Source organism: Leucopleurus acutus, assembly GCF_964270905.1.
Source record: "Leucopleurus acutus genome assembly, chromosome: 1".
Taxonomy (NCBI): Eukaryota; Metazoa; Chordata; class Mammalia; order Artiodactyla; family Delphinidae; genus Leucopleurus; species Leucopleurus acutus.
This window is the reverse complement of record NC_139142.1, coordinates 33673625-33698660: the sequence shown is the minus strand read 5'-3', so window position 1 is coordinate 33698660 and position 25036 is coordinate 33673625. Positions and strand designations below refer to the sequence as shown.

The following is a 25036-nucleotide window of genomic DNA, read 5'->3' as shown; positions in this document are numbered from 1 at the left end:
CTCTGATTGACATTGATAAGTAGCAGTGCTTTATATATCTAGAGAATGACTCAATTTTGCTTTCTTAGCCAAGGTATAGTATAGATCTAGTTCTTTGGGTCTTTCTCTAGTTATGTCACAGTGAATCTTACTTATTTCTCTCTAAGAGTACTACAAAGATCAAAGTGTATTACCTGACCAGATAAATTTCAAATGGATTATTTTGCCTAGAGCTTATTTGCTTCGTTCTACATCTCTTGATTATCTATTCTTTCTAAGTATATGCCACTGGTTTGTCAGCTCTTTGAGTTTGTGTTATATCTTTGTATCTTGAAAGCCAAATCCTACGACTGACTCATACTAACTGCTCAGAAAATGTTTGATAAATGAAGGAATTGACAGGTATTGCTCTCAGATCGTGGAATCCAGATACCATTTCCTACTAAAAGGAACGAGGGTTCCATGGGGGAATGGCTGATTCTAGCTATGGAGCAGAAAGTTTTGTTTGTTTGTTTTAGTAAAAGGCAAAAGATTTATTCAATCTGAAGAGAAACTAGAGTATTAGGAGGTTTTTAAGTTGAGTCTGAAACATCTTATCTGATAGCAAGAAAGCTATCAAAGACTAGCTAAGGGAGTGTCAGAAGGACTCTGGAGTCAACCTGAAGAGCTCCCACTGGCCAAAGATGAAACAAATTGAGCACCAGTAGAACAATAATAGAAGTTGATTGAAACACATGGAATATGTTTAAATTCATGAGTCTGTAATATTAAGAAATGAAAAGCAGGACTTCCCTGGTGGCACAGTGGTTGAGAATCCACCTGTCAATGCAGGGGTCATGGGTTCGAGCCCTGATCTGGGAAGATCCCACATACCGTGGAGCAACTAAGCCTGTGCACCACACCTACTGAGCCTGCGCTCTAGAGCCCATGAACCACAACTACTGAGCCCGCATGCCACAACTACAGACGCCTGCATGCCTAGAGCCTGTGCTCCACAACAAGAGAAGCCACCGTAATTAGAAGCCTGTGCACCACAATGAAGAGTAGCCCCCGCTCTCCGCAACTAGAGAAAGCCCATACGCAGCATCGAAGACCCAATGCAGCCAAAAATAAATAAATAAATAAAACGAAAAGCAACAAATTGATCACCATTGGAGAATTCTGGAGAAGCAACTTATTATTTTGAAAATGAGTTAAAAAAAAAAAAGGAAATCAACATTTATTCTCTTTTCAATACGAACTGTATTACTAAGTAACAAATATGTCTTTTTTATAGAAGTATTCCAATAATAAATGACGACGGAATGATACAATATAACCAAATTATAAACCCTAATAATCTAGTGATCTAGGAACTGAATATTGTGATATAATAAATACATATTGTCATCCTGGTTACTGACAAACGAACTTCTAAAACCTTTGGAATTTCCTGAGTAATAGAGCTGAGAGGAGCATAATCTGTTATTTGTAATTAGCCCCTTTCCAACCATACCTGAGTTTATGCTAATTAGATGACTCTTGGTGGGCCCCTAGATTGCATCTGAAGGGGGCTGGTTGCCAGAGGAACTGGTCATGTGATTATAGGGTGGAACTTTCAGCCCTACCTCCCCAACCTCTGAGGAGGGAAGAGGGACTAGAAATGGATCAATCAGCATTCCCATTTAATGAATCATGCCCATGTAATGGAATCTCCACAAAACCCTCTAACTGATAGGGTTTGGAGAGCTTCTGGGTTGGTGAACACATTGAGGTGCTGGGGGGGATGGTACTCCCGATTTATAGCTGGTTGGTCTGAAGTACCAGAGGCCCGAGACTTGTGACTGAAGACTGAAGTGGGGGCAGCCTTGTGAATCTGAGCCTTTAACCTGCGGTGTCTGAGTTAACTCCTAGTAGTTAGTGTTAGAATTGAATTGACTTGTAGGACACCCAGTTGGTGTCCATAGGGAATTGGAAAATTGCTTAGTCTAGAAAACCCACACATTTGGTGTCAGAAGTGTTGTGAATAAAAACAGTTCATAAACAGAAAAGTGTGCTAGTATCAAAAAAAGGCAACCAGTCATTGTGGTACTTGCTGATGGAAGAATAATCAAACCAGAAAGTGATCAAGTTTTCAGATCCAACGACCAGTTTACAACATATACAGAGAAGAGAGCAACACGTGAAACTACATCTGAGGGATGTAATCAGAAAATCCAAACTGTGGAAAACAATAAACAACAATTTGTAGGATTAAAAAAAAAGAGTTGGAGGATAAACCTTTGGATTAAAAGAGACTTAAAAGATGTATCGAGGACATTTAGGTTGCTTCCTGGCTATTGTAAATAATGCTGCAAAGAACATTGGGGTGCATGTATCTTTTTGAATTATAGTTTTCTCAGGATATATGCCCAGTAGTAGGAGTGCTGGGTCATATGGTAGTTCTATTTTTAGTTTTTTAGGGAACCTCCATACTGTTCTCTATAGTGGCTGTATCAATTTACATTCCCACCAAGAGTATTACTCAGCCATAAAGAGGAATGAAATTGGGTCATTTGTAGAGATGTGGATGGACCTAGAGTCTGTCATACAGAGTGAAGTAAGTCAGAAAGAGAAAAACAAATATCGTATATTAACGCATATATGTGGAATTTAGAAAAATGGTACAGATGATCCTATTTGCAGGGCAGGAAGAGAGTTGCAGACATAGAGAATGGACATGTGGACACAGGGGGAAGGGGAGGGTGGGATGAATTGGGAGATTAGGATAGACATATATACACTACCATGTGTAAACTAGATAGCTAGTAGGAACCTGCTGTATAGCACAGGGAACTCAGCTTGGTGCTCTGTGATGACCTAGATGTGTGGGATGGGTGGGAGGGAGGTCCGAGAGAGTGGATATAGGTATACATATAGCTGATTCACTTCATTGTACAGCAGAAACTAACATAACATTGTAAAGCAGTTATACTTCAATAAAAAAAAAATAGAGCTTAAAAAAATGTATTGGGCTTCCCTGGTGGCGCAGTGGTTGAGAGTCCGCCTGCTGATGCAGGGGACACGGGTTCGTGCCCCGGTCCGGGAAGATCCCACATGCCGTGGAGCGGCTGGGCCCGTGAGCCATGGCCGCCGAGCCTGCGCGTCCGGAGCCTGTGCTCTGAAACGGGAGAGGCCACAACAGTGAGAGGCCCGTGTACCGCAAAAAAAAAACCAAAACCAAAAACAAAAAAAATGTATTGCTCACATCACATTGTACACCTTAAACTTACACAATGTTATATGTCAATTATATCTCAATAAAGCTGGGAAAAAGACATAGTGATCAATTGTAATGTGATAAACTTATTTGGATCTTTAACAAATAAATGGTAAAAAAAAAAACCCAGCAGAAGCATAAACATGTGACACCACTGGAAATCTGAACGTTGAAACATTTGATATTAAAGCTGATACAGACAAATATATTTGATGCTAAATCTGGTAAAGACACTGGCTCACTCAGTTTGTCCAGGTCTTTAAAATGCCAATGACTAGCTTTCAACTCATAAGCCAAGAAAGTATTAAATAGCCAATTAGGTAATAAATAGCTAATGTATAAATAGCTCTTACAAAGGTCCTGGGGCATTTGCTTAAAGAATTGAAGGATTAAGGTTATTCTGATAACAGCAGTTTAGTTCACTGTAATTGGATTCTTGCTTTTTTTTGCACCACTTTCAAAGCTGAGTTTACAATGTCTTCTTAAACTGTTGCATTATTTCATTGTTATCAGCATTACAGTTCTGAGTAGGTTAAAAACCTATCAGTGAATTAGGTGAAATCCAGTAGCAGGTGACTAGTCTACATTGTCCGTATTAATTTGTGGAGATTTTTGTTTGTCTTTGCATTTAGTCTAATTGGCTACTTTTTGCATTCTCTGTATTAATTATTTTCCTTCATTATCTTTTCCTGCCTATGTACATATTACTTAATACTTGCATTAGAGGCAGGCTGGAAAATTGAGTGGTAAAATTTTTGTCCCTTTTGTTGGAATCATGTTGCATAATTCACAAGGAACTCTTATGAAGGTCATTTGAAGACAAGGGTTGTGATTTATATTGTTTTTATTTTTCTAGTCTATTCTCCACAATGCTTGAAAAGTGTGATGATCTGGTGCTAGGATCAGGTGGAATCAAAGGTCCCTATGCTCTATGCTCTTTTGTATAGATGCCAGACTTGGTGTTCTTCTAGTGCCTTCTGGAGTTTGTCATGGCAGATCAGAGCATGGAGCTGGCTCTGTGATGCTTGGTCACATTTCATTTGTGCTGTTACAATATTGTTTGATTCCTATTTGGAGTTACTGGGGAAGGTTGGTCAATCAGTTAGGGAAGCTTTCTCCTGCAAGCAACTGGATACACAAAGAATAGCGGCTTAAACAACTAGAGGTTTATATTTTTCCCCATAACAGGAAGACCTGAGTAGGTCGTTGCTGGCACTGGTTCTGTCTCTCAGTGATGATAGAGACCTAGGGCTGGTACATTTTAGGCATAATATCCATTCTGTGCTTAAGTCAGTGAGAATAGAAAGAGCCAATTATATCTTTCATCAGGAAAATATACTTTTCAGAGTAGCCGCCTCCTCCCTTCTGCTGATTTTCTTTTCACGCTCTGGAATCCTTCTGCAGACTTCTCACTTGGTCACCCCTACATGCATGGGAGGATGGAAAAGTGAGGGCAAAACATATTTGTAACAAGTGTGATGGGGCTGGTTAACATAACTGCTTGAGTAAAATTGGGGTTCCCATAGCAAGGAAGAAGTGGGAATGGATATTGGTAGGTAATTAATAGTGTCTCCCACAACTGGGATAGTTTTTGGACTCAGATAAGAGATAAAGCAGGAAAATATAAGACCCAGAAAGGAATATGCTTTAGCTTTCTGTATGTCTCTGTATGGATAATTGTCTCCATTTTGTCCTTCAAACAAGCTCTCCGAAAAGCACAAATGAGGGCTTCCCTGGTGACACAGTGGTTAAGAATCCGCCTGCCAATGCAGGGGACATGGGTTTGAGCCTTGGTCTGGGAAGATCCCATGGGCTGTGGAGCAACTAAGCCCGCGTGCCACAACTACTGAACCTACGTGCTGCAACCACCGAAGCCCACATTCCGAGAGCCCATGCTCCACAACAAGAGAAGCCACCGCAGTGAGAAGCCCCCGCACTGCAATGAAGACCCAACGCAGCCAAAAATAAATAAATAAAATAAATGAATTTTTAAAAATCAGTTAAAAAATAACACAAATGTGAAAGTGAATTGAAGGATTAACATGAAGGAAGATTAAGGGATTAACATATAGAGAATTTAGGGTAAGTGAAAAAAGTGGAAAATAGTTTCTGTCAATAAGTTGCTGGATATCTTTTTATCAAGAAGGAGGAAGAAAACAGAGGAAGAATAAATAAAAATAAGTGAAGTTTAAAATGTATTTTAAAAAAAAAAAGGATTTCCTTGCTGGTGCAGTGGTTAAGAGTCCGCCTGCCAATGCGGGAGACACGGGTCCTAGTCCGGGAGGATTCCACATGCCGCGGAGCAACTAAGCCCATGCACCACAACTACTGAGACTGAACTCTAGAGCCCACCAGCCACAACTACTGAGCCCACGTGCCACAACTACTGAAGCCCGCACGCCTAGAGCCCGTGCTCCACAACAAGAGAAGCCACCGCAATGAGAAGCCCGTGCACCACAACGAAGAGTAGCCCCTGCTTGCCACAACTAGAGAAAGCCTGCACGCAGCAACGAAGACCCAACGCAGCCTAAAATTAAAGAAAGAAAGAAAGAAAAAAAAAGAAAAAAGAAAACCTTGAGGTGATATACTTAAAAGCACTTTGGAATGCTTAGTTATATATTTCTTTAAAGCAATACACTAGCTAGCTCATTTTTACATATTTTTGAGAAGTACGTTAATCATGCTTGTTCATCACAGGCTGCAATTGTATTTCTGTACTGCTTAATAATTAGATAATAGTATACTCTGGTGCTAAACCCTCAGGTACTCAGGGACTGCCTTGGGGAGACGGGAATGCTAAACAGGCAGAGTTCTGGATCTCCTTCTTCTGATTGATTCAGGAAAAGTCTGTTTTTATTTGTTTTACCTATTGGACTTTGCTTAGGGTCTCATATAGTCTTAGATGCTATATGCTGTACATACCTTGAGAATAGAGATAAATAGGTTAGTGACCTGTCTGGAAATTTTGGCAGCTGTGAAAATTCCAGTATACATGAATTGAATGAATACTATATTATCCCTATTGGGGATAATTAGAAAAAGATGGAACTGGAGGTTAAGAATAAAAAAGGAAGGTAATATGGATGGTAGTAGTAATAGAAATTTTTGAAATAAAACTTTGGGAGAAATAAAATGGATAAAGGAAAATAAAGCAGTCTTAGAACTGCAAGTGGAATGTGTGTGAGGAAGACGGAGGGATCTGGGGAAGCAGGAGATGGGACCCAGGACCCTGGAAGGTGGAGACTTGGGGAGGTGGGACATAGAATTGGAATTGTAAGAGGCAGAAGTAGACATTCCTGAGATGTCATGAAATCAGAAGAGCTTTGAAAACTAGGAAGAAAGATGTAGTCCAACAGGGGAGGAAGAAAATCAAGTAATCACAAAATTGTAAAATTATAACTATTATAACTAAGTATACAGAGGAGAGGTATATGTTGTGTTGGTACCATGTGGAAGCAATGGCCAAGCTTAGATCTGAAGGAAGTTTTGTACTTGTTGTTAATGTCATTTCTGAGGGTGCCAAGTACCCTACAGCCAGTTCCCTTTAATTCCTACCAAACTACCTAGAGTATCCCTCGTTCTGAACCAGTGTATCAGGGAGAGGCATGAAGTGGTAGTGCCCAGCATGACTTTGGCTGATTCTGGAGGCAATACCAGTGTGGTCTTAGGGCCATTTACCTACTTGCTAGTTGGTACAAATCCAGATATTTAACCCAGGGGGCAAACAACAGGGGAGATAAATTCCCTTTTACCGTTTTTTGAGATGGTTTCATGAGTCTGAGTAGGTTTTTCTTAGTTCAGTTCCAGCTGTCCTATCATTTGTGAATCGAGGTGAATTAGTGGTGAGGGAGATCCTGAAGAGTTTTTATGATAGAAAATGAAAATTAGTCATAAGTACTTATTATCACTAAAACAAAACATTGGAATATTCTGGAATCTGTAAGGAACTAATAGATTCACGTTATTATACTTTGTAATACCACAGTATGAAGCAAGTACATATTGAATTAATCAACAGGACAGTATTACATGAAGCTTTGAGAAACCATAAACTTATATTTCAGCACATTTATGATGCTAGATTTCAACTAGAATTTTGGAAAAGTTTTTTTTTTTTTTTTTTACATTAGGCATGTGTTTGGTTTCAAGTTGGCACGTGGTCACTAATGTAAAGCTTTTCTTTTATAAAAGAGCTGTGAAGTAACAGGAGGAACTTATAACAAAAACCTTGATCTGAATCCAGTCTTCTCCACTTTAGTGAATGGTAATTCCATTTCTCCAGCTGCTCATCCGATTAGTCAAGAAATCCCTTCGATCCTCTATGGAACTGTATCTGGAGTGCAGTTACTTCTAATCACCTGATCTGTTCTCTAGGTCAAGTCATCATCTCTATCTGGACGACAGGCACTAGCTGATCTTGCTGTCACCCTTGCCCCTCCATAGCCTCTTCTACATTTGGTAGCTAGAGTGATTCTTTAAGAAAAGAAAAGAAGTTGGATCACGTCAGTCCTGATCCTAGGTTTCGCATTTTACTAAATGAAATCTAACCCCCCCCAAAAAAAACCCACAAACGTAAAAATCTTATGTGATCTTGGCCCCTGGCTAGCTCTCTCACCTTATTTCCTTTTATCCCACCTCTTGGTCCTGTGTCCCAGCTACTACAAGCCTCCTTGTTACTCCTGCAACACCCCAGGCATCTTCCCACATGTGGACTTTTGCACTTGCTGTAATTCTCTTTTCCTGTATGCTGTTTCACTGGATAGCCACATGGTTCACTTTCTCATCTCCCTTAAACCTTTGCTCAAATGTCACCGTGTTAAAGAGGCTTTCCCAGACTACCCTCCATGAAATAGCTCTTACTTCTGTCTGTCACAATCTGTTCCCTTAACCTGATTCACTTTTCTTTAAAGCACATATTATCTGACATGTTAATATATATTTATTTGTTTGTCTTTCTCAGTAGCATGTAAGTTCCATGAGGGAAGGATTTTTTTGTTTTGTTTTCTTGTTGTTGTTCATAGCTGTATCCTTAGCTCCAAGAATGGTGCCTCGCATATTAGGTCCTCAAATATTGAATGAATGAATCTTAAATGCATCTTTTGAAAAGAGTACTTTTAATAAAAAGATGTCCACTAGATGGCACTGCTTTCAAATTTTATGTAATTAATGTCTGGGAGGAAAACTTCTTTCGGTGGCTGTAACCAAAAAAGATCTTTGTGGTGAAGATTGTCATAAGAAATTCTACGATTAATGTGAGGCATATAGAATACTACATTTGTATTTGGTTTTTGATTTATATATTTTTAGATACTTTTTCTAAAATGAAAAACATTTGGAGAAACTTATAGAAAATGACAGCATATTCGTGTGTAAATATCCATGTGATACAGGTATTCAGCATGATAACTGTGGATAAGGTTAGTTCAGGTCCACACATTGACCACCCTCCTTCTGAGGTGCCTTTAATGGAATGAGAGAGAGAAATAGTTTCCAGAGCCTTTGACTGTCAAGCTGCTTGCTGGTTGAAATCCAGCCTAGTGTTAGATTCAGAAAATTATTATTGTCTGTCAGCTGTTCAGTTGTTGTTGCCAATGACTTAGGTACTCTCAGTCTGGTTCCTAATCGACTGGGTATCCAAATTTTGAAAAACTTCCATGTTTCTGGCAGGTGTCACCATCCCTATCCTATTAAAAATCAGCAGGTTCCAAGTGTCAGAGCTTTTTATCTGACTTCTCTGACTAGCACTAAACTCAGCAAATAGTTGCCCTAATCAAGAAATTTACACATTTTCCCCAGACTCTCAAAATTTGCCCGTTCTGCTTTGCCAGTGTCGTCTCATTTCTTCTTGCTTTCATCACTTACCTCATTTCCTCCTTTTTTTCTAGTCCCTGTGCCTCCCTCTCTCAAGTACTTTTCCTGAATGGTCATTTGATCCATTCTGTACTCAACTTTTTTTTTTTTTTTTTTGTAAATTTTATTTATTTATTTATGGCTGTGTTGGGCCTTCTCTGCTGCATGCAGGCTTTCTCTAGCTATGGCGAGCAGAAGCTACTGTTCGTTGCTAGGGCATGTGGGATCTTCCCAGGCCAGGGCTTGAACCTGTGTCCCCTGCATTGGCAGGCAGATTCTTAACCTTCACGCCACCAGGGAAGTCCTGTACTCAACTTTTTACACAACTTTCGGTACTATTCCTTACTCCTAAAGTAATTTTTCCTCTTCTTTTTCAAACCAATGATGCCTTATCTTTTCACATTGTTCAAAATATACTTTTTTGTTTGTTTGTTTGTGGTACGCAGGCCTCTCACTGTTGTGGCCTCTCCCGTTGCGGGGCACAGGCTCTGGATGCGCAGGCTCAGCGGCCATGGCTCACTGGCCCAGCTGCTCCATGGCATGTGGGATCTTCCCGGACCGGAGCACGAACCCGTGTCCCCTGCATCGGCAGGCGGACTCTCAAACACTGCGCCACCAGGGAAGCCCCCAAAATATACTTTTTAAGGAATGTTATTAACTAGTTTTATTTTTTTTCTTTCCTGTTTTAGAGTTTCTCTTTCATTTCTGAGTATGGCATATGTGAGGAACTTATTTTATCTCTTTAACATTCTCAGCTTCTTCTTGGAGCTCATTAACTGTTTAGAAATGAAAACACTATTCTTTTATACTTCTGTGTTGTTAAATGGAACATAAAATATAGGATGGTTTTAGTATATATAGTCCTTCCTCCCAGTCACCCTTGGATGGTTAAGTATGGGTCTGATAAGGTATCATTTTAAATAGGAGACAATTACACTCAAAGATTTACATTTTGTATTTTTAGCCTGAAATATTTGAAATTTCTAATAACGATTATAGTTGCATCTGTTTCAACTTGTAGCTCTCTAATACTCGGCCTACCCCATGCATTAGATCTAGCTTTGAGGTCGGAATTCAGTGTTTAGAAAATAATTTTTTGTTTACTAAGGAAATATTGGACACATCCATTTGTTTAGAAAATAGTTTCCTGTTTACCAAAGAACTATTGGATAGCACTTATTTTGTATGTATTTAAGTTTTAATTGAGAAAACATATTTTTCTGGTCTGAGACATGGAGATTTACTGATATCTGATTATTAGAATGATAATATTCTATATTCAAATATATGTCATTTCTTAAAATGAAAGCGTTTTTCTTATTTACTAAACATATGGTGCTAGTCAAATTTTCATTTATAAAAAAACATATTTTTATGTTGAACCTCAGAGATATTGCTTGCTCAGCATTAGATGAGATTAAGAGCCCTTGCTAGGCGTGTGCTCTGACTGGTAATCTCTTTTAGTGCTTACAAACAAGGGCTTACATTCCATAATTGTATATGAAGCCATTTTACTATACCTACTCTTTTTTTTTTTAATACCTGTTCTATTGATAAGGCTTTTTTTCCAGTGTTACTTATGGCTTATGAGTTTCCTAAGTAAAATTTGTGCGGCCTTAAATATTGACTATTTGTTATTTATTTATTTATTTTAATTTTTTGGTACAGTTTTTAAAGGTTACTTTCCATTTAGTTATTACAAAATATTGGCTACATTCCCCATGTTGTACAATATATCCTCGAGCCTATCTTAAACCCAGTAGTTTGAACCTCCCACACTCCCAACCCTATATTGCCCCTCCCCTCCCCTCCCCACTGGTAACCACTAGTTTGTTCTCTGTATCTATGAGTCTGCCTCTTTTTTGTTATATTCACTAGTTTGTTGTATTTTTTTAGATTCCACATATAGGTGATATCATACGGTATTCATCTTTCTCTGCCTGACTCACGTCACTTAGCATAATGCCCTCCATTCATGTTGCTGCAAATGGCAAAAAAAATATTGACTGTTTTTGCTTGTGCTATTTTTTCCTCCACAGACTGGTTGAGATAGCAGAATCTCGTTTTCCCAGATATTTTAACACTGAAGAAAAATTACTTTTGACAAGCAGTAAAGTTCATCTTTATCGGGAACTCAGCTGTGATGAAGTTCTACAAAGGTATGCTCTCTTAGATTTTGGTATTTTAGTAATACTTTGAAGATTTATTTTTTGTTTTTCATGTTTTCAGCTCCTGAGTAAAAAAAGTCCCTACAAATTAGGATTATGAGAAATAATTATTTCAGTGTTCTTCATTTACTACTATTGGTTGAAGTATTTCGTTAAAAATGAAAAATATTTTAAATGAATAAAATGTTTTAGATTTAACTAATTAAGTGGTATGTTATCTACTGTTCCATTAACAAATTACCCCAAAGTTTAGCAGCTTAAAGCAGTAAACATCTGTTATCTCACATAGTTTTTGAGGGTTAGGTATCTGGGAATGGCTTAGCTGAGTATTTCAGGCTCAGGGTTGCTCAAGAGCTTGCAGTTAAGCTGTTGGCCAGGGTTGTAGTCATCTCAAGGGTCACCTGAGGCTGGAGAATCTTAGAGAATTCCAGGATCATTCATGTAGTTGCTGGAAGGCCTCCCTTCCTTCCTGGAGAGGCCTCTAGTTCTCACTGTGTGGGTCTCTCCATAGGGCTGCTCACAACATGTTGTTGACTGAAAAAAAAAAAAAAGCACACAACCTAAAAGTTGAGAATTATGTTTTATTCAGCAGACATACTGAGGACTTAAGCCTAGGAGGCAGCCTCTCAGATAGCTCTGAGGGACTGCTCCAAAGAGGTAAGGGAGAAGCCAGGATATAGGAGTTTTTGCAACAAAAACAAGGTAGTTGAAACATCAAAAAATTACTGTTAATTAAAGAAAAAACAAACATTTTGAGTTAATGAATTTAGCACTTTTGTATGTATGGGAAGATGGAAGAGTCTGGGCTATTGAAATCATTCCTTATATGCACCTTAACTGTCTAGGGCCAGTATCTTGCTTTTCTCTATTCTGAATTGCCTTAAGGTGCACAGTCAGGGCAGCTGCAGTGGCTGATGGCTTGATGGCCTCAACATCCTTTGTTTACTGATGTGGCAGGTGACATTTTTGGTCCACAATGGTATCTTGCCTCTGCCAGAGCCAGTGCTCTGAGAGAGAGTGGGCAAGTAAGAAGGAGCCCAAGATGGATGCTGTAGTCCTTCACAACCTACTCTCAGAAATGGTGTACTGTCATTTTGTCATATGCTATTGGTCCACAGGACAACCCTGGTACAATGTGGGAGGGGACTCCACAAGGATGTGAATACCAGGAGGTGGGAGTAAATAGGGACCATTTTGGAGCTGGGCTACGGCAAGCAGTTTTGCTCTAAACTGGAGATTTAGCAGTATCATAAGAAAACCAAGGGGCCTTCCCTGGTGGTGCAGTGGTTGAGAATCTGCCTGCCAATGCAGGGGACACGGGTTCGAGCCCTGGTCTGGGAAGATCCCACATGCCGCAGAGCAACTGGGCCCGTGAGCCACAACTACTGAGCCTGCGTGTCTGGAGCCTGTGCTCCGCAACAAGAGAGGCCGCGACAGTGAGAGGCCCACGCACCTCAATGAAGAGTGGCCCCCGCTTGCCGCAACTAGAGAAAGCCCTCGCACAGAAACGAAGACCCAACACAGCCAAAATAAATTAATTAATTAATTTAAAAAAAAGGTGGATAAGCAGTAAAATCTACATTTGAGCTGATACAAATTGTCAGAAGAGAAATAAATATCGACACGTTTCACATTTGAGGTAGATTAGATAAATGTTTGATTAAAAGGAAAAGGAAACCAAGGAGTGAAGCTAAATGAAAACATTTTGGCCTATTTCCCAAAGTGTGCAATATATATAGAAGAGCTGAAAATAATGTATGTTTATTGAATATCTGCAATAATTACTGCAACTTAGGGAAGAATAATTTGTTGTTTTAAAGGTAGTTAACCTTTCCATGCCCTATTTTTTAAAATTATACCTTAAATTTATCCACTATTTTTTTTTTTTTTTTTTTTTTTTTTGTGGTACGTGGGCCTCTCACTGCCGTGGCCCCTCCCGCAGCAGAGCACAGGCTCCGGACGCGCAGGCACAGCGGCCACGGCTCACGGGCCCAGCCGCTCCGCGGGACGTGGGATCCTCCCGGACCAGGGCACGAACCCGCGTCCCCTGCATCGGCAGGCGGACTCCCAACCACTGCGCCACCAGGGAAGCCCTATCCACTATTTTATAAATTCTGCTTTTACAGGATTGAATCCTTGGAAGAAGAAATTATTTCAAAAGGAGTTAAACTTGTGATTATCGACTCTGTTGCTTCTGTGGTAAGAAAGGAGTTTGATACACAACTTCAGGGCAACATGAGAGAAAGGAACAAGTTCTTGGCAAGAGAAGCAGCCTCTTTGAAGTATTTGGCTGAGGAATTTTCAATCCCAGTAAGTTTTTCTTTTTCTCTTTTTTTCCTCTTTCTTTCTTTTTTTCCTTTCTTTTATATTTTCACTAACTTATAACATGAAATAATATAATTAAAAGGAAATTAAAACATGACTTTTTAATGGTAGCACAGTCTAATTGCTATAGCAAATACCGCCATCTTCTAAAATTTGTTCATCTCTTGAGATTATTTCGTCCTTTTCACAATTTGAGCCTAAGAAGATTTAAATATTGTTTTCCAAAGTTCCTATAGTCAGTACTTTTCTTCCCTCTCATTGTTTAGTCTTTGTGCATGTTTTTATATTACTTTTATCACACTGAGATAAGTAATAAGTATTAAAACTCCATGAAATTGCCTGTGTCTGTTTCTATACAGCTTTTTTTTTTTATGGCAGAAGTTGTCAGTTTTATAAGTATTTAAGGTTTAGATATTGTTATTGTGTTCAGTGCTGTTTTGTACACAATAGGATTTGGTTTGCTTCAAAAGCCAGAGGTTGATTTTTTAGGGTGTTTGGAGTGATAGTAATGAAAGCGTAAGTAAGGAAAACTTGAAAAATTACTCTTGGCATGACTTTCAGTAGTGGGAATTGTGATCAGGAAATCTGAAGATGAGGTGTATTTCAAGGGTTTGTGCTGGGTAAGCTATGAGTACTAAGTTATATTCCCGTTAGCAGTGTGTGGGAGAGTGCAGCTTGCTCTGAAGTCTCACCAACATTTAGCATTGTCAGGCTTTTCAATTTTAGCCATGCATCATCTCAACAGAAGATAGGAAAATTCCTTAAACTGAGATAAAATTTAGTGATGATTTTATAATTTTTAGATTTGTTGGGAAAATTAAAACCTTGAATCTTTGTAACATAGAGAATATGTACTGTTAGTGGAAACTACCACATAGCCTTTGAGATTGATAAACCTAAGCAAGAATCGAGGGGGAAAATGTGGCATTCAAAAAGTTCTACATGTTTTAATGGCTTTTAAATTCATATTTTGGATTATATGGTATAATTCCTGGTGAATCGAGTGCTGTAAAGCTTATCTTGGATGATGCTTATCTTTTAAATTTTATTATAGTTGCTTAAAAGGACAAATTCAAATCCATATTTTCCCTGGTCAAGGAGAATAAGGAAATTTTAAAATATTTTATAGAGTTACTTGATTGAATGGAAAAGTTAAGTATATATGTTTATTTTATTCATATTGTTGTCTGACTTAATCTTGTGTAAAATATGAAAATTCACTTTTTAAAAGTTATATTTGTTTGTTTTTATTTATCTAAAATATTTATTTATTTGGTTGCGCCAGGTCTTAGTTGTGGCAGGCAGGCTCCTTAGTTGTGGCATGCGAACTCTTAGTTGCGGCACGCATGTGGGATCTAGCCCTGACCTGGGCCTCCTGCATTGGGAGCACGGAGTCTTATCCACTGGGCCACCAGGGAAGTCCCTGTTTGCTTTTAAATTGTAATTGTAGGCTAATGTATTTCAGTTTTTTCTGAGGTGATTATTTATTTTCCTGAGTGAGAAAGGGGCTCTGCTTTTCTTTGTTTTTAATAGAGCCCTCTGGAAGAATAGGTGCTTAGTATCCTCATATCCTTCTGTCTTTGCCTTTGTTTTTCTGTTCAGAGGTAAATGCAGAATATAACATGTACTTATGTAACACAGTATGGTATTGGTTTTTCTGACAAATCAGTATTGGTTTTAGAAGGCTTTTGAAAAATACTTCCTTTAGGAAATCTCAGAATTTTCCTAGCCTAATTACCTCACTTAAATGGAAAATCATAAACTTTTAAGCTTTTATGCTATACTTTGAAAAGGTGGCTTCATATGGAAGTAAATGCCTTAAGAGGTGTGTTGTTTTCTGGTTCATTATACCTTTCAAATTAGCAAACCTTATGCTTCCTGGTACTTAAACGTGCCAACAAACATTCTTGCCCCAAGAAGTGTTTGCTGTTCCTCAGCCTGGAATATCCATTATCCATATTGTCTCCTGTTATTAGTGAGGGCTTCCCTGACCATATAAGTATTAACCACACTCCCTGCCTCTCCATGTCTCTTATTATGCTTTATGTTCCTCCATCATAGTTTTCACCCTCTAGCATTATATATTTATGTTTATTGTTTGTGTGACCTCACCACCCCATAGTACGGTTAAAGGGATTCTGTCTACTTTGTTCATGGCTTTATTCTCAGTACAAGGAATAGTGCCTAACACATAGTAGGCACTCAGTAAATGTTTTTGAATGTATGAGTTTAGATACTGCTTTTCTTCTTAGACTTGATTTAATCTTATGTATGTTTATACTGAACTTAAATTTTATCATTTGCTTTTATCTTTACTTTGATCCTATCTTTAATATTGTTTACTATTTATAATAGTAATAAAATATAACTTTAGATGGCAGAATCTTATCATATGGGAGCTGGACTCAGTTCACACTGGTGTCTTATAGGAAGAAAAAGAATTCTTAAGATTCTTAAACTTGGAAAAGGCTTTAGAGATCTAGATAGTATCACAGAACCAGGAATTAGAAGAGATTTATCTCAGTTTAGTAAAACTGTGGTAAGTGAATGTCTGATGGCCTCTGAAGATTGGGTAGAAAGCCAAGCATTGCAGCCTGTTCTTTGGATGTGGATCTGAGGTGGTGGACAGGGCCAGGATGCCTGGCATTTTGATACACTCTAGATATCTTCATTCAAATGAGAGTAAAGAGTAAAACCAACTTGGCTGTGGGTTGAGTACTTCATTGAATTTAAATATTTCTCTACAGTGAACTTTCAGTGCTTTTAAAATGTGGGGAAAAAGCTTAAAATATAATGTGTATTTAATTTCGATTGTCACATTGTGTATATATTTGTGTATGGTATGTACAGTTGTCCCTCAGTATCTGCAGAGGCTTGCTTCCAGGACCCCTGCAGATACCAAAATCTGCAGATGTTCAAGTCCCTTATATAAAATGGTTGTCCTCCTTCTCCATGGGTTTTGTGGCCAGGGTTTTGCATCAAAAATTCTCCAAGGAAACACAGCATTGTAAAGCAACTATACTCCAATAAAAATTAATAGAAAATAAAAAACTAAAATGTATCATAGATTAGGAAAAAAAATTCTCCAAGTGAGAACTTTTGATCCATGGTTGGTTGAATCCACAGATATGGAACCCATGGATATGGAAGATGATTATATGTGTGTTTGTATGCAAGCATGCCTGCGTGTGTGGAGATTTCAACATCCTTTCTCAGTAATTGATAGAATTAATGGGCAGAAAGTCAGAAGATTTGGATAACATAAACAGTCAACTTGATCTAATCGGTGTTTACAAAACATTCCATTCAAATGCCTGCAGAATACATATTCCTTTCTGGTACACATGAGATATTCACCAATATAGACCATATTTGAGGACATACAATAAATCTCAACATATTTAAAAGATTGAAATCATACAAAGTGTGTTTTTTGACCCCAAGAGAACTAAACTAGAAATTGATAACAGAAACATGTCTGGAAAATCCACAGACATTTGGAAATTAAACAAAAATACTTCTAAATAACCCATGAGTCAGAGAATAAATCACAAGAGAACTTAGAAAATATTTTGAAGTAAATAAAAATGAAAATACAACATATCAAAATTTGTGGATTGCAGCTAAATCAGTGCTTAGAGGGAAGTTTATTTAATTAAATGCTTATACTGGAAAAGAAGAAAGTTTTCAAATCAGTGATCTAGCCTGTAAAAAATACAAGAACAAATTAAACCCAAAATAAGCAGAAGGAAGGAAAAAATAAAGATAAAAGCATTAATCCATGAAATTAAAAATAGGAAACAATAGAGAAAAGAATCAATGAAATAGAAAGCTAGTTCTTTGAAAAGATTAATAAAATTGATAAAACTGTCACCAGACTGACCAAGAGAAAAACAAATTAGCAGTATCAAGAATGAAAGAGGGGATATCACTGAAGGTCCTACAAATACTAAATGAATAATAAGGGAATGTTATGAGCAACTTCATTTCAGTAGGTTTGATAACTTAGATGAAATGGACAGATTCTTTGAAATACACAAACTATCAAAGCTTACTGAGGAAGAAAGAGATAACCTGGATAGTCCTATATCTGTTAAAGGAGTTGAATTTGTAATTAAAAATCTCACAAAGAAAATGCTAGGTCCAAAGTCTTTACTGGTAAAATCTATCAAACATTTAAGGAAGAAATAGTATCAATTCTATACAAACCTTCCAGAAAATTTATAAGAAAACTACAGAGTGATGTTCCTCATGAACATAAATACACAAATCCTTAAAATATGTTAACAAATTAAATTCAGCAATAAATAAAAAGGATAACTACATCATGACCAAGTACAGCTTATTTCAGGAATGCTTCATTGATTTTGAATGCAACATTAAAATACAAAATTTACTACAGCAACACATTAAAAAAAAGGATCATCTCAGTAGACGTAGGAAGGAAAAATAGTTGACAAAATTCATTAGCTATTCATGATGAAAACTCTGAGCAAACCAGTAGTAGAAGGGAACTTTCTCAACCTGATAAAGGGCATCTACTAAAAAACTACAGCTAACATCATACTTAATGGTGATATATTGAATTCTTTCTTCCTAAGATTGGGAATAAGGCAAAGATGACCCATTCTTGCCATTTCTAATCAACAGTGTATTGTAGACTCTAGCCAGTGTGATATGGCAAGAAAAAGAATTTAAGTATACCTGTATTTAAATTAGAAAAGAAGAAATAAGACTATCTTTATTCATAGACAATATGATATGTTTGGTAGAAAATCCCAAAAATTTTACCCAAAAAGCTACTAGATTTAACAAATGATTTTAGCAAGATTACAGGATATGAGAATTGATATATAGAAATTAATTGTTTCTCTATATGCTAGTGGTGAACAATTAGAAACTGAAATTGAAAACCTGTACCATTAATAAGAATACCAAAACCATGAAATCTTGGTGATAAATGAAACAAAATATATGTCAGATTTTTATACTGAAAACTATAAAGCATTGATGAGAGAACTCAAAGTAGACCTAAATAAATGAAAACATACCATGCTCATGGAGTGCAGACTCACCAATGTCAAGATGTTAATCCTCTCCAAATTGCTCTATGTATTCAATACACAATCCCAATCGAAATCCCAGTAGGCTTTTGGGTAGAAATCAACAATCTGACTGTGAAATTTATGTAGAAAAGCAGAAGATAGAGAACGGTTAGAACAATTTATAAAAAGGAAAGTATAGTTAGAAGACTCACACTCCCTGATTTTAAGACCTACTAGAAAGCCACAGTAATTAAGACAGTGTTGTATTGGTGATAGGATTGACACCAGATCAATGGAACAGAATAGAGAGTGCAGAAATAAATCCATAGATTTACAGTTAATTTTGAACAAAGATGCTAAGGTAATTCAGTGGAAAAGAGATAGTTTGTCAACAGATTGTGCTAGAACCATTGGATATCCATATGTAAAAAAACAAACAAATCTTGACTTGTACTATTATAGAAACCCAATTCAAAATGGTTGACACACTGTAACATAAAACCTAAAACTATAAAACTTCTGGAAAAAAAACATGGGAGAAAATATTTGTGGCCTTGGGCCAGGCAAAGATTTCTTAAATGACATTAAAAATATGCACCAGGGGGCTTTCCTGGTGGCGCAATGGTTGAGAGTCCACCTGCCAATGCAGGGGACATGGGTTCGTGCCCCGGTCCAGGAAGATCCCACATGCCGCGGAGCAGCTGAGCCCGTGAGCCATGGCCGCTGAGCCTGCGCGTCCGGAGCCTGTGCTCTGCAATGGGAGAAGCCACAACAGTGAGAGGCCCGCGTATGGCAAAAAAAAAAAAAAAAAAAAAAAAAAAATGCACCAGGGACTTCCCTGGTGGCGCAGTGGTTAAGAATCTGCCTGCCGATGCAGGGGACACGGGTTTGAGCCCTGGTCCGGGAAGATCCCACATACCGCGGAGCAACTAAGCCCGTGCACCACAACTACTGAGCCTGCGCTCCAGAGCCTGTGAACCATAACTACTGAGCCCACGTGCCACAACTACTGAATCCCACGCATCTAGAGCCTTGCTCTGTAACAAGAGAAGCCACCACAATGAGAAGTCCGTGCGCCGCAATGAAGAGTAGCCCCTGCTCGCCACAACTAGAGAAAGCCCACACACAGCAATGAAGGCCCAATGCAGCCAAAAATAAATAAATTTATTTAAAAAAAAACATAAAAAATTAACATTTCTATTCTTTGAAGATACTTAAGAAGATGAAAAAAAAAGCCACAGACTGGGAGATAATATTTGTGCAACTCATATGTTAAAGGACTGGTAACTTAAAGGGCTATGAAAACTCAGTAACAATCTAATTTTTAAAATGGGCAAAAAAATGGGCAAAAGATTTGGATAAACACTTCAGCAAAGAAGATATACAGGTGGCAAATAATTGCTCAAAATTATTAGTCATTAGGGAAATGCAAAGTAAAATCACAATGAAATACTACTATACACCTATTAGAATGGTTCAAAAAACAAAAGCAAAAACCCTGACAATACCAAATGCTGACAAGGATACATGGATACGGAGTAGCTCGAATTCTCCTACATGCTGACGGAAATGCTAAATGGTATTGCCACCTTGGAAAACATTTTGACAGTTTCTTGTAAAGTTAAACATCTACTTTAACTATATGACCAAGCAGTCTTTCTCCTAGGTATTTTTTTTACCCTAATAAATGATATATATCATACAAAAATCTGAAAATGTTTTTGGTAGTATAATTCATAATCACCAAACACCAGAAACAACCCAAACAGATCTGGGTTAGAATTCAGACTCCTCCATTTACTACCTGTATAACTATAACTTAATTACTTTTCTGTTTTTCAGTTTCCTAATGTGTAAAGTGAGAGTAATAATGCCCAACTTTATTTTTATTTATTTATTTTAAAAATAAATTTATTTATTTATTTAATTTTTGGCTGTGTTGGGTCTACGTTGCTGCATATGGGCTTTCTCTAGTTGCGACAAACGGGGGCTACTCTTTGTTGCAGTGCGTGGGCTTCTCACTGTGGTGGCTTCTCTTGTTGCAGAGCATGGGCTCTAAGCACGTGGGCTTCAGTAGTTGTGGCGCTTGAGCTCAGTAGTTGTGGCACCCAGGGTTAGTTGCTCCGCAGCATGTGGGACCTTCCTGGACCAGGGATCAAACCCATGTCCCCTGCATTGGCAGGCGGATTCTTAAGCACTGTGCTACTTGGGAAGTCCAGTAATGCCCAACTTTAAAACAGTGGGATAGTGCCCATTTTTCAGTAGATCCTTGGAAAAGAGGATAGTACTTTAAAAAAAAGGTATTTCCCTTATAGTAGTAATTGGTTGTTCTTTTGAATTAAATATACTTAGCACAGAGCCTCATATACAGCTTAACAAATAAAAAAAGCTGTAAGGAACCCTTATATCTAATATTTAACACCTTCCTTTTATACATCAGAGAATCTTATTGTCTTATTTCCTTCTAGAAACAGTAATACTTTGTTTCCCACTTGTTTGCCCCAGGACTTTCAGATGCCAGTGAGCCCATACTCATTTTGCCCTGTTAGCTCACTGTGCCAAAGGTCAGTAAACTTCTGTGAAGAGCCAGATAGTAATATTTTAGGCTTTGTGGGCCCTAATGTCTCTGTGGTAACTACTCAACTCAGCCATGGTAGATAAAAGTAGCCATAAACAATTTGTAAACTAATAGGTGTGGTTATAGTTCCATAAAATCTTGTTTACAAAACCAGATGGAGGGCCATGGGCCACAATTTGCCATCCCCTGATCTGGACCCTTCTCTTTTCTCCCTAGCCTTGGACCCAGGGCTGGCGCTACCATTAGATTAAGGAATTTGGAGGAAGGGAACGAGAGCAGTCTGCTCATAAAGCAGTGTTTTCTCAAACTAGTTTAAGACATTGGCCCCTTTTAAATGCAAGTGATATGCTCTTAACCCCCATTTCTGACTTCAGATTTATTAGAATATCACAGACATATATAGAATTATAAAACTAGCTAATAACTCTTCATATTAAATCATACTTATGAAACCATAAAAGTGGGTTGTATTGAATAAACAATACTATTCAAAGTAATTATTCTAATGTTACAGATGATCATTTGCTAAATTAAATTATTACTTGCAATATAAATAACATAGCATAGCTTCTTTTGAATTATATGTGTGCGTGCGTGTGTGTGTGTGTGTGTGTGTGTGTGTGTGTATTTACTGTAGTTCATGTGATGACTCAACTTTGAACTACTACAAAACCTTCTTCTGTTTGGGAAGGGTAACGTCATTTGGCCCTTACCTGGGCGTGAATGAATTTACGTTTGAATTCTGCTATTACTTTTTTCTTATTCATCTCTGACAATTAAAGTTGTACCACTTGGCATCACTTGATTGAAAATACACATTAATATCTGTTGGCAGTTTTTAATTATAAAATACCTATGCTAATATTTTGAGGCTATCATTGAAATGGAAATATAAAATTTAAAAATTGTCAGAGACAATTTACAAAACTTTGAATATGTTCACCGACTACAGTTTGAGAAACACATTTGTACTAGTCTTGTAGAAGTTTTTTCCTGAATATTGTGGGGGAAGTTTAAGGGACACTCTGCTATTGAGATGTATGATGAAAAACCTTTGTCTTTTTTTTTTTTAAATTGAAGTATAGCTAATTGACAATGTTTTGTTTGTTTCAAGTGTACAGCAAAGTGATTCAGTTATACATATACATATATGTATATATTCTTTTTCAGATTCTTTTCCATTATAGAAGACCTTTGTCTTTTTAAAGTGTGTCCATGCTAGTATTAGAAAAAACAGTAGACTCTAAAACTATTTATAATTAATGAAAATAACATAAGAGAAGAATTTAAATATTACCTGTATAAAATGAATTGTGGTTATGGTTATTTATGTTGCTTGTTATCATTGATTTCTAAATATCATACAAAACAGTTATTATACATATTGTTAATTATGTATTAGGTTAAAATAATGAGATTTTCTTGCCAAAAAAGACCTTAAAGATCATTTAGATTAGCCTCTTCATTTTATAGATGACAATGAGGCCGAGAGGTGACCTTACTTGTTCTCCTATTTTTAGCATAGGAGAGGGCAGATGAATGGATAGAATGTAAGACCTTTTGGGTGCCAGTTCTGAGATTTTTTCCTACAGTAGGATTCTCTTTTTTTCTGAGATCTACAGAATGATGGTGGTGCTTCTTTGAAAATGCTTCCAGTGTATCTTGAACAGGCCCGTACAAATACCAAAAAAATGCACAAAATGCCAAGATCTAAATTTTTACTGTTTCAGAGAATTTTCAACAAGGTAACTTCAGTTGTTGGTATATGAGTAGCACTGAAGTTTCCTGTCTCTTTCCCCTCTATCGTCTTTTACCTTCATTTCTTGATATTGTGCAAATGTTTTCTGCTGTAAGGGAACTAGTACCAGTTACCAATATTTAGAAAACTGGTATATCAAGAAAAATTTGAATATACTATTTAAACATTCTAAGAAGGAAAAGTCTTTATTTCAATGAAAGTTGTTAAAATCCAAATTATTTTACTGAGGTGTAGTTTTGACAGGGTTTTCTCTTGTTGCCATCTATGTTCTTGATTTTCTCTTGTTTCTATCTGTGTTCTTGATTGTATGTTTTTTGAGAAAATGCATTGCTCTAATTTATTGCATAATGTGATTTCTTTTGAAATATTAATGCTCATAAAATATTTAAAGCTGTTTAGAAAAATTAATTAAAATGTATTGTATTATATTTTAAGGACATAAGGGTTTAAAATCTTTGGCAAGTGGAAACTTTGTTTTTGTTTTGAGTGAGGCAAATATTACAAGGTTAAACTTTTTATTATTATTTGACAAAAGCATAAAAATATTTTTTTTCTCAGTTTAATGGTAAATTTCATATGGGCCAGAATTTCTTTTCTTTTACTTTTAGCTGTCCCATCATGCAAAGTGGGTTTAACTTATAGGATTATGACTTATCTTAGATACTAATAAATATTGAAAATTTTAAAAAATAGGAAGCTAGGCCAATGCGTTTAAAATAATTAAAGTTTTGTTAATTACAAAATTGGAATAGAATGTTTATGACTTGTGAGATCGAAGAAAAAGGTATGTATGAACCCAATTTTGACATTTATTCTTGTCATAAATGTAAAAATTCAGGATTTGCACTTCTGTGAAAACCTAATGAAGTTTCTCTAATTGTGAAATAGAAACCCTACACTCTAGATATATGTAACTAAGCCATCAAAACTCTCGAGTTACATTTTATTGTTGTGTAATGTTACTGTATGATTTTTCAGAAATCATATAATTTTGGGTTTACTTTGATTACTTTCATATTAATTACTGAAAGCAAACACTGTGGGAATTCTGTGAGGTAAGAAACGTCTTTTACTTTTTTTTTTGTTTTTCATAAGTGCCTTGTGTTTGCTAACTCACATTTGAAGTCAGATTATCCTTAAAGATACCCTATATTCATTCAGGTGGCTGAAACTCATAGACTAGACTAAACCTTCATTTTATTTCATTAGTTAGAATAATTCTAGAAAAATTATATCTTTCTTTTGTGTAGCTCTTTATAATTTATAAAACTTTGTTTTTATTGGTTTTTTTAAAAAATAAATTTATTTATTTTTGATTGTGTTGGGTCTTCGTTGCTGTGCGCGGGCTTTCTCTAGTTGCGGCGAGCGGGGACTACTCTTCCTTGCGGTGTGCAGGCTTCTCATTGCGGTGGCTTCTCTTGTTGGGGAGCATGGGCTCTAGGCGCACGGGTTTCAGTAGTTGTGGTATGTGGGCTCAGTAGTTGTGGCTTGTGGGCTCTAGAGCACAGGCTCAGTAGTTGTGGCTCACGGGCTTAGTTGCTCCGTGGCATGTGGGACCTTCCTGGACCAGGGCTCGAACCCGTGTCCCCTGCATTGGCAGGTGGATTCTTAACCACTGTGCCACCAGGGAAGTCCCAAGTCCCTGTTTTTATTGTTGACTAGAGCAAAAAACTAGAAACAACTTAAGATTAATGAGTGGGTGATTGGCTAAATTAATGGTGGAACATCCATACAATGGAATACTGTGATGTTGTTAAAAGGAATGAGGTAACCCAGGAATGTATTCACAGGTTGTTTAGGAAAGGATTAACTCAGCTGGGGTGGGTTGCTCAAACCCAGCATATTCCCAAGGAAGTCTTATCTTCAGGACTGCCAGCTCCTGGGAAATGAACTCAGAGCCTTTGGAATATTCTGCTTAATAAGAGTGTTTTTATATGCCTGATGCCTTGGTCCGCACAATACCAGTTGAATCAGGTAGTTTATACAAACTGTGATTTATGGAGAACACCGATTTGGCTCTGGGGACTAGAATCTCAGTAGCTAAGGTCAGTCATGCAGGCGCTGCATGGTATGTGACTGACTCCCAGTAAAAAC

The 25036-nt window shown here is 37.3% G+C and overlaps 1 protein-coding gene across 1 annotated transcript in view; it reads left to right on the top strand.

Annotated features, from left to right (window-relative positions):
* Positions 1-13620, top strand: part of LOC309968500 (DNA repair protein RAD51 homolog 2-like) — a gene marked incomplete at its 3' end in the record, with an annotated part of 55090 nt that extends 41470 nt beyond the window's left edge. The window contains exons 6-7 of the mRNA XM_082849762.1: positions 11107-11226; positions 13362-13620. Coding sequence (XP_082705888.1) covers positions 11107-11226; positions 13362-13620 — 379 coding nt within the window. The remainder of the gene's footprint in view (positions 1-11106; positions 11227-13361) is intronic.
* Between the last annotated feature and the right edge of the window lie 11416 nt (positions 13621-25036).